Genomic DNA, 17,456 nt, shown 5'->3' on the forward strand with positions numbered 1-17,456 from the left:
AGTTTCCAAGAGGGGCATGTATGGCTTATAAGTCTCCTCACTCTGATATGCAAGGCTTGGCTTGTTACTCTCCACAAGGAGAAACCTTGCCCCTTAGACCTCAGACTATATAACCGTAATCTAACACATGGTGGGAAGGGGAGGAACTTAATCTGGAAGGGGATAAGAAACAGGTAGAAAGGAAAATTTGACAAGATCTCTGAATATTGGCTCTAGTATAATCAAAATACCAATTGAAAAAAGTAATAACTCTGTTTCAAAACATAATTACAGAAACCTCATCTATCGGGAATTAAAACTTAATAAGGTATCAAATCGCTTTTGAGGGGAAAAAGACTCACAAAGGTTTTAGCTTTTATAAGGTAATTAAGGAATTGAACCTAATGGCAAAAGTTTGTTCATATGAGTAATGATGATGCATTTTTTTCTCAATAGCCTTTGCTATAGTCTGAGAAATAAGCAATAAGCTTTTTTGCCAATAGAAAATAAACTTCTTGACAAAAAGACTAGAGTGGGATATTCCCAAAATGTATGTGAAATGCTACCTAAAGTTTCACATCTCAACAAAATTTAGGCTGAGTGGGAAAGTTTTTTTTTTTTGTGTTTTTTGTATTTTGTTTGGAGGGTGTTGATATAATCTGAAGTGTAAGTTATAGTTTATAAGACCAGTGTATAACAGCAGACCATTGCTTCAGAGTAAATGAGTTATTTAAACGGGTTGTCCGGTCCAAATCGATAAGTGTGCAGCCACTCTGTGTGACTGCAGTCTTATGAAGACCCCCAGCGCACACACTGTGCTCTACAGGAATTCTCTGGTTTCTGACCTGGAACCGTCCGCAGAGTATGTACAAGTTCTACATACTCTCAGCCAGTCAGCGTGGCCTCACTCTCCATACACTTGAATTGAGCCGAGGCCATGCCCCGTCTAGTGATGCAGCCGGCTAGTGGGCATATGTGACTAGAGGGTGTGGAATCGCTTTATAAAAGTGTATGGAGAACAAGGCCTGCCTACTAGCCAGGAGCATGTCTAATACATACCCTCCGGTCCCGGATTGGAAACCGGCAAATACCCGCAACGCATGGTGCGAACTCTGTGGGGATTGCGACTGCAGACTGATTAATTTGGACTGGACAACCCCTTTTAAGTATTTTTCCCAGTTTATGATTTGGGCCTTTATGTGAAATTTTATGTGATTACGGACAAATTGGTAGATATTTCCGGTTAACCATAAATTAGAATTAGAAGGGTGTTTTTTCTAGTAGAACTGATAATTAAAATTGTTTGTTTTAGACCTGAAGTAATTGTGGATTTGAAAAAACTTAAAGTATTATTTTGGGCGATCATATTTGTCTTACACTACCGTCCTTCCAGTCTGGGTCTCCTTCGTATAGGTCTTGAACCAGTTGGATACTTTTTAACCCCCCAATAATCAAACCTCCAATTCTGAACAGTAACATAAAAAAGACATTTGTCCATCCAGTTCAGCCTATATTCTGTCATAATAAATCCCCAGATCTACGTCCTAAAGAACCTAATAACTGTAAGGATACAATATTGTTACACTCTAGGAAGACATCCAGTCCTCTCTTCAACCCCTCAACTGAGTTCGCCATCACCACCTCCTCAGACAAGGAATTCCAGATTCTCACTGCCCTAACAGTAAAGAATCTGCTTCTATGTTGGGGGAAAAACCTTCTCTCCTCCAGACGCAGAGAATACCATCACCTTCCTTGGTATAAACAGATCCTCTGAGAGATATTTGTATTGTCCCCTTATATACAGTTGTGGCCAAAAGTATTGTCACCCCTGCAATTCTGTCAGATAATACTCAGTTTCTTCCGGAAAATGATTGCAAACACATTCTTTGGTATTATTATCTACATTTAATTTGTCTTAAATGAAAAACCACAAAAAGAATTGTCCTAAAGCCAAATTGGATATAATTCCACACCAAACATAAAAAAGAGGGTGGACAAAAGTATTGGCACTGTTCAAAAAATCATGTGATGCTTCTCTAATTTGTGTAATTAACAGCACCTGTAACTTACCTGTGGCACCTGACAGGTGTTGGCAATAACTAAATCACACTTGCAGCCAGTTGACATGGATTAAAGTTGACTCAACCTCTGTCCTGTGTCCTTGTGTGTACCACATTGAGCATGGAGAAAAGAAAGAAGACCAAAGAACTGTCTGAGGACTTGAGAAACCAAATTGTGAGGAAGCATGAGCAATCTCAAGGCTACAAGTCCATCTCCAAAGACCTGAATGTTCCTGTGTCTACCGTGCACAGTGTCATCAAGAAGTTTAAAGCCCATGGCACTGTGGCTAACCTCCCTAGATGTTGACGGAAAAGAAAAATTGACAAGAGATTTCAACGCAAGATTGTGCGGATGTTGGATAAAGAACCTCGACTAACATCCAAACAAGTTCAAGCTGCCCTGCAGTCCGAGGGTACAACAGTGTCATCCCGTACTATCCGTCGGTGTCTGAATGAAAAGGGACTGTATGGTAGGAGACCCAGGAAGACCCCACTTCTTACCCCGAGACATAAAAAAGCGAGGCTGGAGTTTGCCAAAACTTACCTGAAAAAGCCTAAAACGTTTTGGAAGAATGTTCTCTGGTCAGATGAGACAAAAGTAGAGCTTTTTGGGCAAAGGCATCAACATAGAGTTTACAGGAGAAAAAAAGAGGCATTCAAAGAAAAGAAGACGGTCCCTACAGTCAAACATGGCGGAGGTTCCCTGATGTTTTGGGGTTGCTTTGCTGCCTCTGGCACTGGACTGCTTGACCGTGTGCATGGCATTATGAAGTCTGAAGACTACCAACAAATTTTGCAGCATAATGTAGGGCCCAGTGTGAGAAAGCTGGGTCTCCCCTCAGAGGTCATGGGTCTTCCAGCAGGACAATGACCCAAAACACACTTCAAAAAGCACTAGAAAATGGTTTGACAGAATGCAGTGGAGACTTCTAAGGTGGGCAGCAATGAGTCCAGACCTGAATCCCATAGAACACCTGTGGAGAGTTCTAAAAATGGCAGTTTGGAGAAGGCACCCTTCAAATATCAGGGACCTGGAGCAGTTTGCCAAAGAAGAATGGTCTAAAATTCCGGCAGAGCATTGTAAGAAACTCATTGATGGTTACCGGAAGCGGTTGGTCGCAGTTATTTTGGCTAAAGGTTGTGCAACCAAGTATTAGGTGAGGGTGCCAATACTTTTGTCTGCCCCATTTTTGGAGTTTTGTGTGAAATGATCAATGTTTTGCTTTTTGCTTCATTCTCTTTTGTGTTTTTTCATTCAAGGCAAATTAAATGAATATAATAATACCAAAGAATTTGTGTTTGCAATCATTTTCAGGAAGAAACTGAGTATTATCTGACAGAATTGCAGGGGTGTCAATACTTTTGGCCACAACTGTACTTATACATGGTTATTAGATCGCCCCTCAGTCGTCTTTTTTCTAGATTAATACTAATTTTGCTAATCTCTCTGGGTATTGTAGTTCCCCCATCCCCTTTATTAATTTTGTCACCCTCCTTTGTACTGGTTCTAGTCCCATTATATCCTTCCTGAGCACCGGTGCCCAAAACTGTACACAGTATTCCATGTGCGGTCTAACCAGGGATTTGTACAGAGGCAGTATAATTATCTCATTATGTGTATCCAGACCTCTTTTTATGCACCCCATGATCCTGTTTGCCTTGTCAGCTGTGGCCTGGCACTGGCTGCTCCAGGTAAGTTTATCATTAACTAGGATCCCCAAGTCCTTCTCCAGGTCAGATTTACCCAGTGGTTTCCTGTTCAGTCTGTAATGGTGATATCGATTCCTTCTTCCCACGTGCATAACCTTAAATTTATCATTGTTAAACCGCATCTGCCACCTTTTGGCTCAAGTTTCCAACTTATACAGATCCATCTGTAGCAGAATACTATCTTCTCTTGTATTGACTGCTTTACATAGTTTTGTATCATCTGCAAATATTGATATTTTACTGTGCAAACCTTCTACCAGATTGTTAATAAACATAGTGAAGAGAATAGGTCCCAACACCGACCCCTGCGGTACCCCACTGGCCGCAGCGACACAGTTGGAGAATATACCATTTATAACCTCCCTCTGCTTTCTATCACTAAGCCAATTACTTACCCATTTACACATATTTTCCCCCAGACCCAGTGTCAATGCATTCAAGGGGACCAATACTGGTTTGGGTAGGTTTAGTGTCTCGTATACGGAAGAAAGTTTTCCATACTGTGATCCTGGCTTTTAAAGTTGGATACTAAAGTGAAGGCAAGTCTGGTTTCAGTTCATGTGCTATTAGGCGAGAGGGATCTTGTTATTTAATTTGATTTGATTCCTATTTCTGACCTGCTTGCTTGAGGGTCTAGCATTAGACATTTTTTACTTTGTATTACAATAGTGGCTGCATGATAGTCCGCTATATTCGGGACCCCGAGGCCTCCTCTGTATTTGTTTAAACAGGATTGAGCTTGCAGCTTTTTTTTGTAGTGCTCTAAATTGAATAAATGCCCTGATTTTGCAATTTTCTGAACCATGAAGGGGGCAACTATAAATTGTTTTAAATGCGTAAATCATTTTATAAAGTATGACCCTTCCTAACCACTTAGACATCATCATTCGAGGATGAATAGGGGTTTGTTAAAGGGGTTGTCCAAGTTTGGCACAAAAGCCTGCAGTTCTTTTGTGCCTGCAGACTTGTGAATCCTTACAGTGCGTGCTGTCAGGATTGTCTGGTACCAGTGAAGAGACTTGGTGGTCATTTGACAAGAAGTATGTGATATGTATACTTACGACCACATTCCGGCTACACGTTCACAGCCTCGCTCAAGTCAATTGGGTTGAGCGAGGCCACTCGCGTCTAGTCGGAATGTGGCAGGAATAGGCATTTTGCATAATTGTGATTAAATGAAAGCCTGGTCCCAGTGAATCGTGAAAGTGTGGGCTATGTAGACTCAAAAGTTTGCAATTACATAGTGACTGCAGTCTTTTGTGCCAAATCTGGACAACGCCTTCAATGATGGAACCCATTCGGGGCCCATCCTATAATAATGGCCCCCATGCTATAATGATGGCCCTGTCCTGGTGTACTCCTCAAACACATTTAGGGGTACACTTACACTAGCGTCTAAAAAATTGGATCCCATTCTCGTCCAGAAAAGTAGGATGATTTTTGTCCATTGTCATCCTTGTGCAATCTGCTTTTCTCCATCGCTTCATTGGGGGACACAGTAACCATGGGGTGTATGCTGCTGCCACTAGGAGGCTGACACTATGCACATAAGAAAATTAGCTCCTCCTCCGCAGTATACACCCCACCGACTGGCGCTCAATTAGTCAGTTTAGCTTAGTGTCAGTAGGAGGTGGACACGGGTCTTTCATTAGACCCTTACCTACCTCAGTGTGCGTCGTTCCCTTTGAGGTTTCCGGAGGGATACAGAGTGAACAGTCACATCTGTACTCCCACAAAGAGACTGAGTACGGCATGTACTGCCACCCCGTATCCTCATAAGTCTAGCTGCCGGATCAAGAGCCTCTAACGCTGATGCATGTCCAGGCCACCCAGAGATCCTAGCCTCTGCCTCCCACCCACTCGCCCACCAGAGCCTCTCGGTAGATGGAGGCACAGACGTCCACTGAGGGGTACGGACATCATATTTCTTCACTGGCTTCAAGGTACCTTTTCTTCCAGGGGTAGCAGCACTTCCTAACTCCCATGGTTCCTATGTCAGCAAGTGCTGGCTTAAACATCAGGCGACTCCATCGTTGCGGCGTCTCCTGCACTGTTCCTACATAGCGCCGCGACAGTGCGGCCTGTGGGATACCTCCGTGCTGCACCGCGCCCTCCATTGGCCGCCGCTTCTAATTTAGGCCCCGGCTTCTACTCAGGCCTTGTGCTGAGGCGAGGCCACGCCCCTTTCGGGCGAGCTTTCTCCTGCCTGTCTTGTACCGCCCACTGCTCCATTAAGGGGACTGGAGGTGGCGAATGGTCCCGCCCACTCCCCCCAGCCATCCTATAGGTTTCAAGCGGGTCTTTTTCAACTTCTAATAGTGCGGTTGTTCCGCCCATCCCCAGTCCAAGCCTCGTCGGCCTCCTCCGAAACGTAAGTTTCGGCCCTTTCGACCATTTCGTCGCTTCACGACTACAGAGACGCCTTCTCACCAGCAGAGGCCACAAACGCACCAAGATAGGAAAAGAGTTTCCTTTAGGCCCACTCCTTCCTGGCGCTCCCATTCCTCCCAAGGTAGATCCACCAGGTCTAGACCTGGAAGGTCTTCCTCAGCATAACTGGCGTCAAAACCCCGGCGCATCCCACCGCTTGGGCGGCCACCTTCTTGCTTTCAGGGACGTCTGGCTTGCCTCGGTGGAAGACGCTTGGGTCAGGGAAATTGTATCTTCAGGATACAAGATAGAATTTGTTTCTCATCCTCGGGATCGATTGTTCGAATCCCAACCCCCGAAAGATCCCTCCCTGGTCCCGGGCTTCTTTACAGCCATCGCCTCTCCTCAATTCGGGGGTAATTGTCCCCATACCAGAAGCAGAGCGCTTCACAGGTTTCTACTTGAATCTGTTTGTAGTACCAAAGAAAGGCGGTACAGTTCGGCCCAATCTGGATCTAAAGTTACTGAACAAAAGGGTCCATCTGTGACATTTCAGAATTGAGTCCCTTCGTTCAGTAATCGCTTTCATGGAGGCACAGGAGTTTCTGTGCTCCATAGACATTCAGGATGCTTATTTACATGTTCCCATCTTTCAGGGACATCAGAAATTCCTTTGCTTTGCGATACATCAGGAGCATTTCCAATTTGTCGCTCTACCGTTCGGTCTCGCCACCGCTCCCAATGTTTTTACGAAGATCATGGCAGCGTTGATGGCCATTTTGAGGATCAGAGGTCTCGTGCTCTTCCCATACCTCGACGACATCCTCATCAAAGCGCCGTTCTTGCCCCAGGCTCACGAAAGCCTCTCCATAGTTTGCAACACCCTTTCCCGATTCAAGTGGATTATCAGCAGAAGAAAGTCCTGCCTGGTCCCAACGCAACGTCTTGTGTTTCTAGGCATACTTTTCGACACCCGTCAGGCAAAGGTTTTTCCTTCCCGAGGAGAAGAGAGTAACTCTCCGGCGGGATGTTCGCTTGCTTCAGAGTCCCCGGCCCACTTCTCTCCGTTGAGCCATGAGAGTCATAGGGAGGATGGTGGCAACGTCGGAAGAGATTCCCTTCGCCCAATTCCACTCAAGACCGCTTCAGCAGGCCATTCTGGCGCAGTGGAACAGGTCTGTCTCTTCCCTGGATCGTCCAATTCGACTTTCGTTTCGAGTCAGGCTATGCCTCAATTGATGGTTAACATCACCTCTCATCTCCCTGGGCCGGGCCTTTCTTCCAGTGCATTGGCAAGTGGTGACGATAGACGCCAGTCTTCTTGACTGGGGCACTGTGTTTCGCCATCTGACCGTCCAGGGGTGTTGGTCGACGCAAGAGGCAGCTCTTACGTTCTGGAGATACGGGCAATTCTTCTGTCCCTTCTTCATTGGCACAGGCAACTCAGGGGTCTGCCAATTCGGATCCAGACGGACAATGCCACGGCGGTGGCATACGTCAACCACCAGGGAGGGACTCGGAGTGCCTTGGCGTTGGCTGAGGTATCCAAGATCCTTCATTGGGCAGAGGCGGCGGTTCCAGCGATAACTGCGGTACACATCCCCGGCGTGGAAAACGAGGCCGCCGACTTTCTCAGTTGCAAGGGCCTCGTGGTAGGGGAATGGTCCCTGCATCAGGAGGTCTTCCATCAGATTTGCCTGCGATGGGGAAGCCCGGACGTGGACCTTATGGCGTCCCGTCTGAACAGGAAAGTCCCACTGTTTGTGTCCAGAGCACGCAATCCTCTCGAGATGGGTGTCGATGCTCTGACCATTCCTTGGTCACAGTTTGCGCTCCCCTATCTGTTCCCTCCCCTTCCTCTTCTCCCCAAACTGTTGAAGATCAAGGCAGAAGGGGTGCTAGTCATCCTCAGCGCGCCGCGGATTGGCCCAGAAGGTCTTGGTTCCCGGACATCGTCAACCTTCTCGCGGACGCGCCCTGGAGGCTTCCAGACAGACCAGATCTACTGTCTCAGGGTCCAATCTGCCACCCCAATTCTCGGTCACTCAATTTGACGGCGTGGCTGGTGAGACCGCGGTTCTGAAGAAATCAGGCTTGTCAGACCGATTAATTCACACCATGATCCGTGCTAGGAAGCTGTCATCTTTCAGAATATACTATCGAACGTGGAAGGCCTATTTTGGTTGGTTCGAATCCAATCGCATTCTGCCTATGTCTTTTTCGCTCCCTTCTATTCTGGCTTTCCTCCAGGTGGGCCTGGACGCTGGTCTTGCAGTTAGTTCTTCAAAGGGCCAAGTATCGGCGCTTTCCGTTCTTTGCCAGAGGTCGTTATCTTCTCGTCAGCAGGTCAAGACTTTTCTGCAGGGGGCAGCTCACACAGCTCCGCCGGATCGAGCGCTCGTAGATCCCTGGGATCTCACTCTAGTCCTAGAGGCCCTACAAGGCTCCCCCTTTGAACCTCTCAAGGAGGTCTCTCTATCTTTTCTCTCTTGGAAAGTGGCCTTTCTTGTGGCCATTACTTCCATCCGGCGTGTCTCGGAATTGGCGGCCCTTTCTTGTCAACCCCTTTTCTTGGTGATTCACCAGGATAAGGTGGTACTGCGAACTCAGCCTTCCTTCCTTCCCAAGGTGGTATCTGCTTTCCACCTGAATGAAGACATCGTCCCACCTTCCTTTTGCCTGGCTCCATCTCATCCCCGGGAACGCTCCTTGAACAGACTAGACTTGGTCAGGGCGATGAGTCTATTTGGCTAGGACCGAGGCGTTCCGGAAGACAGACTCCCTTTTCGTCATCCCGGATGGTGCACGAAAGGGCCTGTTGGCCTCCAAGGCGACTATTGCTCGCTGAATTAGATCGGCAACCTTGGAGGCTTACCGGGCCAAGAGCAGAGTGCCCCTTCCGGGGGGTTAGGGCTCACTCCACTCGGGCAGTGGGCGCCTCCTGGGTGGTGCACCATAGAGCTTCCACGCTGCAGCTTTATAAGGCTGCAACCTGGTCCTCTGTTCACACGTTTGTAAAATTTTACAGGGTCCACATCTACGCTTCGGCGGATGCCAGCCTAGGAAGAAGGATCGTGCAGGCGGCGGTGGTGAGTCTGCTGACCTAATGGAAGTTTGCTTATCCCTCCCCAGGGACTGCTTTGGGACGTCCCATGGTTCCTGTGTCCCCCAATGAAGCGATGGAGAAAACAGGATTTTTGGTTGCTTACCATAAAATCTGTTTCTCAGAGCCTTCATTGGGGGACACAGCACCCTCTCATTTTCACAACTTCTGTTATTCGTTTTGTATATTATAGTTACAGTTGAGTTGTGTGTGTGTTCTCTACTCTGTTACTTCTCCTACTGCTTTCTCACTAACTGACTAATTGAGCGCCAGTCGGTGGGGTGTATACTGCGGAGGAGGAGCTAATTTTTTTATGTGCATAGTGTCAGCCTCCTAGTGGCAGCAGCATACACCTCATGGTTCCTGTGTTCCCCAATGAAGGCTCCGAGAAACAGATTTTACGGTAAGCAACCAAAAATCCTGTTTTTTTAACTGAGCAGCTATTACTTTTAAAGGACCATTTACAGTTTTCCATCTTACAGAATTGTAATGTATTCGTAAACATTGAATGCCACTTTGATGGTCCATATGGCATTTGATTTTTTTTTTCTTCCACTGTACCTATTTTGTAATCAAATTGCAGCATGCTTCAATTTTTGTTTTCTCATGCCGACTTTAGCTGAGAAAAAAGGTGCAGATCTGTACTGCCTTATTGAATAACATTGGCCAGAGTGCAATCTGATTAAAAAAAACCAAAAAAAAAACCAAACAAACAAAACAGATTTTTTTTTTATCGATTGCACTCGTTCGAGTTATACGTCAGAGTGAGCAAGTCCTTAAAGACCTAAAAATAAACAATTCTTCTTGCCTATCTGGTCTCCCACGGTGAGCCGTGCCCTCTTCCTTAACCGGTGCATGGCAGTGACATCATGTGATGGGCACTCAGATGTCAAAAGCCAAACCTGATGTCACTTTCCCACTTTGATATTGTAGTGGTCCTGAAAGTCCCAACCGTCAGATATGCCTGTAAGTGTCCTCTTTGTGTCATTTTGGTTCTCACTTGTGAGGTACAAATTCAGGGGCTCAGCTCTATGCTTCCATCCTGGTTTGAGGTTATGCATTGCCTTTGTTTTATGTATTTTTTATATTTTGGCACTTTGTTTTTTGTTTGTTTTTTATACAGATAATAATCTGTAATAAAATAAATTTAATGGAACTTTTGCTGTTTTCATACTGGCCACTGGGGCTTTTTTAGCCTTTAACTTCCAGATGTTTCAGGAAACAACACGTGTACATTTCTTTTGCATTGACATGTCTAACGAGCCTGAGCCAAGAACATTGTGACGTAATGGGGAGCAGAGTTCGCTGTGTCATTGCCCTTTGCGATTTGTGGATGATGTGTTATCAGCTGTATAGCGGTGGTACTGGTCATTGTAATCCTGCCTCCGACAATATCGAACCTTGCTGAAAACTCCTCCTGAAAAGAAACCCCAACAGCCAGTGTGAGAATTGAAAGATTACTCATATATGGATATAATTTTTTTTTTTTTTTTACAAATATATGTAATGCAAAAACTTTTAGTTAAACAATGGCTCATTTTCTGATGATGTTTTCCTTTTAATTTTGAACAGTTCATAAGGTTCTCAGAATGGAGTTTTTATTTACCTGGAGTAAAATAAATGCATATACAAATGATTTATTGCAATCTCTCTTCTTAGGTATCTGCATATTTTATAAACTAATTCTTCATCCTCCTGTGCTCTTTCATAGTGACAGTCCTAGCAATATTCAATGAACTACGTGCAGATGTGGATCTATATGCACTATTATTTGGGGAAAGTGTACTTAATGACGCCGTAGCCATTGTGTTGTCTTCGTGAGTATTATTTCTTTTACATGTTACTAAAGCTGAATTATTGTAGCCCAGCAATATTCCAACAATAGACAATTGTGATCCGTATGTTTGGTTCAATGGCCGCCTCTATATAATGTGGGGTTAGCGGCCATTTCTACCTTCGGAAAGAGCTTGCATGTTGACAACAAGTATTTTTGCCAATTTACCAAGAACATCCTCGCACTGTGGATATTCTGCAGCTTAAGGAGTTTTTCTGGCTTGAGAATACCCATCTCCTCTAGCTGCAGTTTGTTTTAATGACTACATTTTACTTTTCTCTCCCACCCCGGGTCCAGTGCGGAGTTTCCGACACTGCTCCGGGTGTCTGTCATTGTCTGCAGCTCCGGCGTCAAGTCGATGGCAGTGAAGCCAGTAACTGAGCTGAGCGCCTCAGCCTGGCAGCTCGTGCCATCAACTTGGGCAACCATTCAATGTGATGATGCTGGTGCAGATAGCAGTAGACTTAAGACTGGGACCTGGGAACAGTGAGTAAGGGGCTTTTTTCTTTATCGCCTTATTGGGGGACACAGAATACCATGGGTGTATGCTGCTGCTGCTAGGAGGCTGACACTATGCAAAAACAGAAAATTAGCTCCTCCCCGGCAGTATACACCCACCGACAGGCACCAAGCACCTCAGTTTGTGCTTAGTGTCTGTAGGAGGCGGACCGGGATCTCCCCAGATCCGCAGTTATTAATCCAATTTTTCCTTTCAGGGTTTAGTTTGAACTTTTTAATCCTTTCTTCTTTTATCTTTTAGGTTTTTCCGTTGGGAAACAGGGTATACTTATCACCCTGATTTCCTATATCATGCGGCTGAGCGAGCAGTGTGGAGTCATCCACATCGCAACTCTCAGTACCGCAGGCAGGACTTTTCCCTATCACCTTCCGATAATAAGGGTTGTGGACAGGTGGCTGGTCCTTGCCGAATCCCCCTCCTCACTCCTCTCTCGGGACAGGGCTGAGAGGAAGACGGCGATCGCAGGTGGTTCAAGCCGTCTTCTGCAGGATGCGGGTACAGAGGACTCCTTCCCCTCCCAGCGGCCTGCCGTTTCCCCGTGGGCCCCTGTGGTCATCCTCTTCAGGGACGTCAGGTAAGTGCCTGTACGTTCCCTCCGGCCCCCGCATAAGCTCCAGTGCATGGGAGAAGTTGGACCTTGGGATTACAGGTCCACTGTTTTTGAATCTCCCGCCCTTTCTGCCTGCCGCGCGCTCACACAATGGAATGCGGACACTATCCCTTCCCCTCTTCTAGTCAGGGAGACGCTGCGGATCCCTTCACTCACCGCAGCAGCGTCGCAAGCAGGGGACCGCTTCATATTACTTCCTGAGCGCGGTATGTCGGGGTGGGCAAGGGGTTGCAGCGCCGGCGCGGGGGCGCCGTCACTTTCACTTTCCCCTCAGCCAGGGGAATTTCTCTGCTCCCTCCTCCGTTCCTCAGCGCGCTCTTTCAGCGCGCCTTTTCTAGCCCATCACAGGGCTTCTTTCTCTTTGGAATGCCAGCCTCCCCTCTCTGTCATGCCCCCTCCGTCGCTGGTAGCCAGTCACGGCGCAGCCGCTAAGCTCCGCCCCCCATCTTCCAGCACAAGGATTTCCTGGTTTTTTCACTCCTTCCTGCGCTGCTTGGGGGACACTTCGGCGTTTCTTCTGCTGCTCACAGAATCTCGGTAGGCTCGGCTCTGGGACAGGGATTAGCTCTCCTCGGCAGTTATTCCCTAATTTCTGCGGCCATTCAGTGCAGTTCACTTATGCCCAACCCTTCAGGGGATCTCTGCTTCAGGCCCACCGCTACCTATTACGCCTGTGCGCGCTGTAAAAAGAAGTGGGCATCGGGTCAGTCGTCCCCATTCTGCCCCCCCTGCAGTCCTTCCAATATGTCAGCATCTCAGGAACGCACAGAATCCCGGGCGGAGGGCGCTCTTCCCTCCTCTCTCCCCCCGGAGTGGGCCGTTACAATGTCACAGTCTGTTTCTGACTTGACAAAAGTATCACAGTCGCTGGTCCAGGTCTTAGAACGATTACCTCAGCTATCCTCAGCCACCTCTGCCCCGACCACCTCTCGGGGTGAGTCGTCCGCACCTGACCGCGACCTTCAGAGAGACAGACAGGGAAGGACTTCTCGGAAGCGGGCTCTGTCCACTTCGTCTTCGAGCTCGCAGGGCCCTTCCGCTCCCAGGCCTCCTTCTCCTTCCTCGGAGGACAGCCTTCAGTCAGGCGATGATTCTCATTCGGAAGCTAGCTCAGAGGGGAACAGCGTTTCTAAAACGCGGGACATGGTCGATAGTCTTCTTGCAGCTATCTTCCAAACACTAAAGCTTAAACAGGATGAGGCTCCAGCTCAGGAAAGCTCGGTTCTCCTTAGACGAGCCAGACCTCCGTCTCGAACATTTCCCAATCACAACGATTTCGATACTACCTTATCCAAACACTGGGAGCGCCCTGAGCAACGTTTCTCAGGCCGCAAGTACTTGGACGTTCTGTACCCCTTTGACGCAGAACTGCTCTCTAAGTGGTCCAAGGCTCCAGAGGTAGATCCTCCAGTATCCCGGATAGCCTCTAAAACGGTGCTCTCGCTGCCCGACGGGGCATCGCTCAAAGATCCTACTGACAGGCAGATTGAATCTCTGGCTAAGTCTATCTTTGAGGCATCTGGCGCCTCTCTCTGCCCTATTTTCGCATCCGCCTGGGTGGCGAAGGTCATTTCCGCTTGGGCAAAAATTCTTCGCAGAGGCATCTTAGCGTCAGCTCCTCAAGACGAGTTGGCAGATCTTGCAGATCAGATTAACCAGGCGGGTAAATACCTTTTGGCCGCCTCCTTGGACGCGGCCGGCTGCGTAGCAAGGGCTAACAGCAACATAGTACCTGTACGCCGAGTCCTTTGGCTAAAGTCGTGGAATGCGGACACTACTTCGAAAAAGTCGCTTACCAATCTGCCGTTCCATGGCTCTAGGCTCTTAGGAGCAAAGCTGGATCAGATAATTTCCGATGCCACTGGAGGTAAAAGTACTTCGCTTCCCCAGTCTCGACCAAAACGTCCCTTCAACAGAAGGGGGTTTCGACCATTCAGGCCCTTTCGTCCCTTCCCTGCCACGGAGAGAGCCACTCAACAGGATCGGCCGCCTGCCACCAGGGAGCGGGATCAGAGGAAACCTTCCTACAAACCCGCTCCTCGCTGGAGATCTAGAGGACAATATTCCAGATCTGCAGGAGCCAATTCCGGCAGATTTTCGTCTAAGTGACGGGTCACCCCCACCTGGAATTTCTTCCAGGGTGGGCGGCAGACTTTCCTTTTTCGCGGATGCTTGGCTGTCCGTTGTAGACGACGCTTGGGTAAGAGAACTCGTCGCATCCGGTTACAAAATCGAATTTGCTTCACTCCCGAACAGACGGTTTTTCCGGTCTCGGCCTCCGACAGCGGGCCCAGGTTCCGGGTTTTCTGCAGGCCATCTCCTCCCTCCTTTCCGCCGGAGTCATTGTTCCCGTTCCCTCAGACGAACGTTTTTCCGGGTTCTACTCCAATCTCTTTGTAGTCCCGAAGAAAGACGGCTCTCTTCGTCCTATTCTGGACCTCAAATTGCTCAGTCGCCACGTGAAGATTCTTCATTTCAGGGTGGAGTCTCTTCGGTCGGTGATTGCTTCCATGGAGCCCGGGGAATTTCTCTGCTCGGTGGACATTCGGGATGCCTATCTGCACATTCCAATATGTGTGCAACATCAGAAGTATCTTCGATTTGCGTTTCAGGGAGACCATTTTCAGTTCACAGCTCTTCCTTTCGGCCTGGCTTCAGCGCCCCGGGTTTTCACGAAAGTGATGGCGACCGTCATGGCCATCCTTCGCTCCAGAGGGATCCTCATCATCCCTTATCTGGACGATCTTTTGATCAAGGGTTCGTCTCGCCAGGACTGTCTCCGGAGCCTTCAGATAACCCTGGACACTCTCAGCCGCCTAGGTTGGCTGGTCAACAAGGAGAAGTCCATTCTGATCCCCACCCAGCGTCTGACCTTTCTGGGTATGGAATTCGACACGGAGCTAGCCCGTGTTTTTCTTCCAAAGGAAAAATGTACAACTCTGTCCAAGGGCATCAGAACTCTCAAGAGGCCTGCTCCCATTCCCATTCGGTTCTGCATGAAGGTCCTGGGGAAGATGGTGGCCTCCATGGAAGCAGTGCCCTTTGCGCAGTTTCACATTCGCCCCCTCCAGCTGTCTCTGCTTTCAGCCTGGGACAAGACCACGATGTCCTTGGACCGTCCTATTCGGCTTCCTCTCAGAGTGAGGCAGTCTCTCGCTTGGTGGCTACGGCCAGCGTCAGTTCTCCAAGGGAGGTCCTGTCTTCCGCCTCAGTGGCAAATCATCACCACCGATGCGAGCCTCCTAGGATGGGGAGCCGTGTTCCATCAGAAAGCGGCCCAAGGCCGCTGGAAGCCACAGGAGTCTCTCCTTCCAATCAATCTTTTGGAGATCAGGGCAATTTTCCTGGCTCTTCTTTATTGGCAGCCCCTCCTCTCCGGCAAGCCGGTCCGTATTCAGTCGGACAACGCCACGGCCGTTGCGTACATAAACCATCAGGGGGGCACGCGCAGCAAACAAATAATGTCAGAAGTGGCCAAGATATTACGCTGGGCAGAACGTTACGTTCCGACAATCTCCGCCGTCCATATTCCAGGGGTGGAAAATTGGGCAGCCGACTTTCTGAGTCGCCAGGGCCTAGCGTCCGGCGAATGGTCCCTGCACCCCGCGGTTTTCTCTCAGATATGCGACCGTTGGGGCACCCCGGATGTCGATCTCATGGCTTCTCGGATGAACCACAAGGTGCCGCAGTTCGTAGCCAGGTCCAGGGACCCTCTAGCCATCGCATGCGACGCACTGGTGACTCCGTGGTCCCAGTTTCAACTTCCGTATCTGTTCCCGCCTCTGGCATTGATCCCTCGGGTGGTCAAAAAGATAAAATCGGAAGGCGTACCAGTGATTCTAGTCGCTCCAGATTGGCCAAGACGGCCTTGGTACGCGGAACTGGTCAACATGCTCGCGGACGTTCCCTGGAGGCTTCCGGACCGTCCAGACCTTCTCTCGCAAGGCCCCCTTTACCACGAGAATTCTCAGTCTCTGAGTTTGACGGCATGGCCGTTGAGACCGCAATTCTGAAGGAATCAGGTCTGTCCAGTCAGGTTATTCAAACTATGATTAGAGCCAGGATCCAGCTTCTTCCCACATTTACTATAGGTACTGGAAGGCTTTTTTCCGTTGGTGTGATGATAAAGGAGTCTTCCCAATGTCCTTTTCTATCCCATCTATCCTTGGGTTTCTTCAGTCTGCGTTGGACGCGGGTCTGTCGCTCAGTACGCTCAAGGGCCAAGTTTCCTCTCTCTCTATTCTCTTCCAAAGAGAGCTAGCTTCTCTACCACAGGTCAAAACTTTTCTGCAAGGGGTTTCCCACGTGGCTCCTCCTCATCATTCGCCAATAGATCCGTGGGATCTCAACCTCGTTCTTGGCGCTCTCCAGAAGGCGCTGTTCGAGCCTCTCCAGGACATCCCTTTGTCCCTTCTCTCTTGGAAGGTCACCTTTTTGATCGCCATTTCATCCATCAGAAGGGTTTCTGAATTGGCGGCCTTGTCATGTCGTTCCCCTTACCTCATTCTCCAGGACAAAGCCGTCCTCAGGCCCGTTCCTTCTTTTCTTCCAAAGGTGGTTTCCGCTTTCCATATCAATGAGGATATCGTCCTTCCTTCTTTTTGTCCGGCTCCGTCTCATCCTCTTGAGAAGTCTCTCCACAAACTGGACGTAGTTAGAGCCCTGCGTGTCTATCTTGCCAGGACCTCTTCCTTTCGTCTGTCCGATTCCTTGCTGATCATCTCTGAAGGTCGTCAGAAGGGCCTTCCGGCTTCCAAATCCACGATCGCTCGCTGGATTCGTTCTACCATTCTGGAAGCGTATCGTCTTCAGGAAAAGCGGCCCCCTCCGGGAGTAAGAGCTCACTCCACCCGGGCTGTGGCGGCTTCGTGGGCTGCTCGTCACCAGGCCTCGGCCATGCAAATTTGCAAGGCTGCAACCTGGTCATCTTTGCACACCTTCACGAGATTCTACAGGGTTCATACCCAGGCTTCGTCTGATGCTGTGGTTGGTAGGAAGGTTCTGCAGGCGGCGGTGGCGCAACGGCCGACCTGAGCCTTTCGGTTACTTTCTTTCATTTTTGCTGTTCCCACCCTTGGGACGTCCCATTGTATTCTGTGTCCCCCAATAAGGCGATAAAGAAAGATGGATTTTTGGTTCTTACCGTAAAATCTCTTTCTTGGAGCCTTCATTGGGGGACACAGCACCCTCCCTGTTTAAGTTGTACCGTGTTGGGTCTTAGAGTCCCTTGTTGGGTTGGTACATATGTTTCGAGTTTTTCTCGTTGCTTC

General features: G+C 48.6%; 1 protein-coding gene across 2 annotated transcripts in view; it reads left to right on the forward strand.

Annotated features, from left to right (window-relative positions):
• Positions 1 to 17,456, forward strand: part of SLC9A7 (solute carrier family 9 member A7) — a 180,957-nt gene that overhangs the window by 89,595 nt on the left and 73,906 nt on the right. For both annotated transcript variants that reach the window (XM_073541453.1, XM_073541454.1), the window contains exon 6: positions 10,934 to 11,039. In XM_073541453.1, coding sequence (XP_073397554.1) covers positions 10,934 to 11,039 — 106 coding nt within the window. The remainder of the gene's footprint in view (positions 1 to 10,933; positions 11,040 to 17,456) is intronic.

This window comes from Dendrobates tinctorius, unplaced genomic scaffold (assembly GCF_039654945.1).
Source record: "Dendrobates tinctorius isolate UK_male_01 unplaced genomic scaffold, ASM3965494v1 ptg000121l, whole genome shotgun sequence".
Taxonomy (NCBI): domain Eukaryota; kingdom Metazoa; phylum Chordata; class Amphibia; order Anura; family Dendrobatidae; genus Dendrobates; species Dendrobates tinctorius.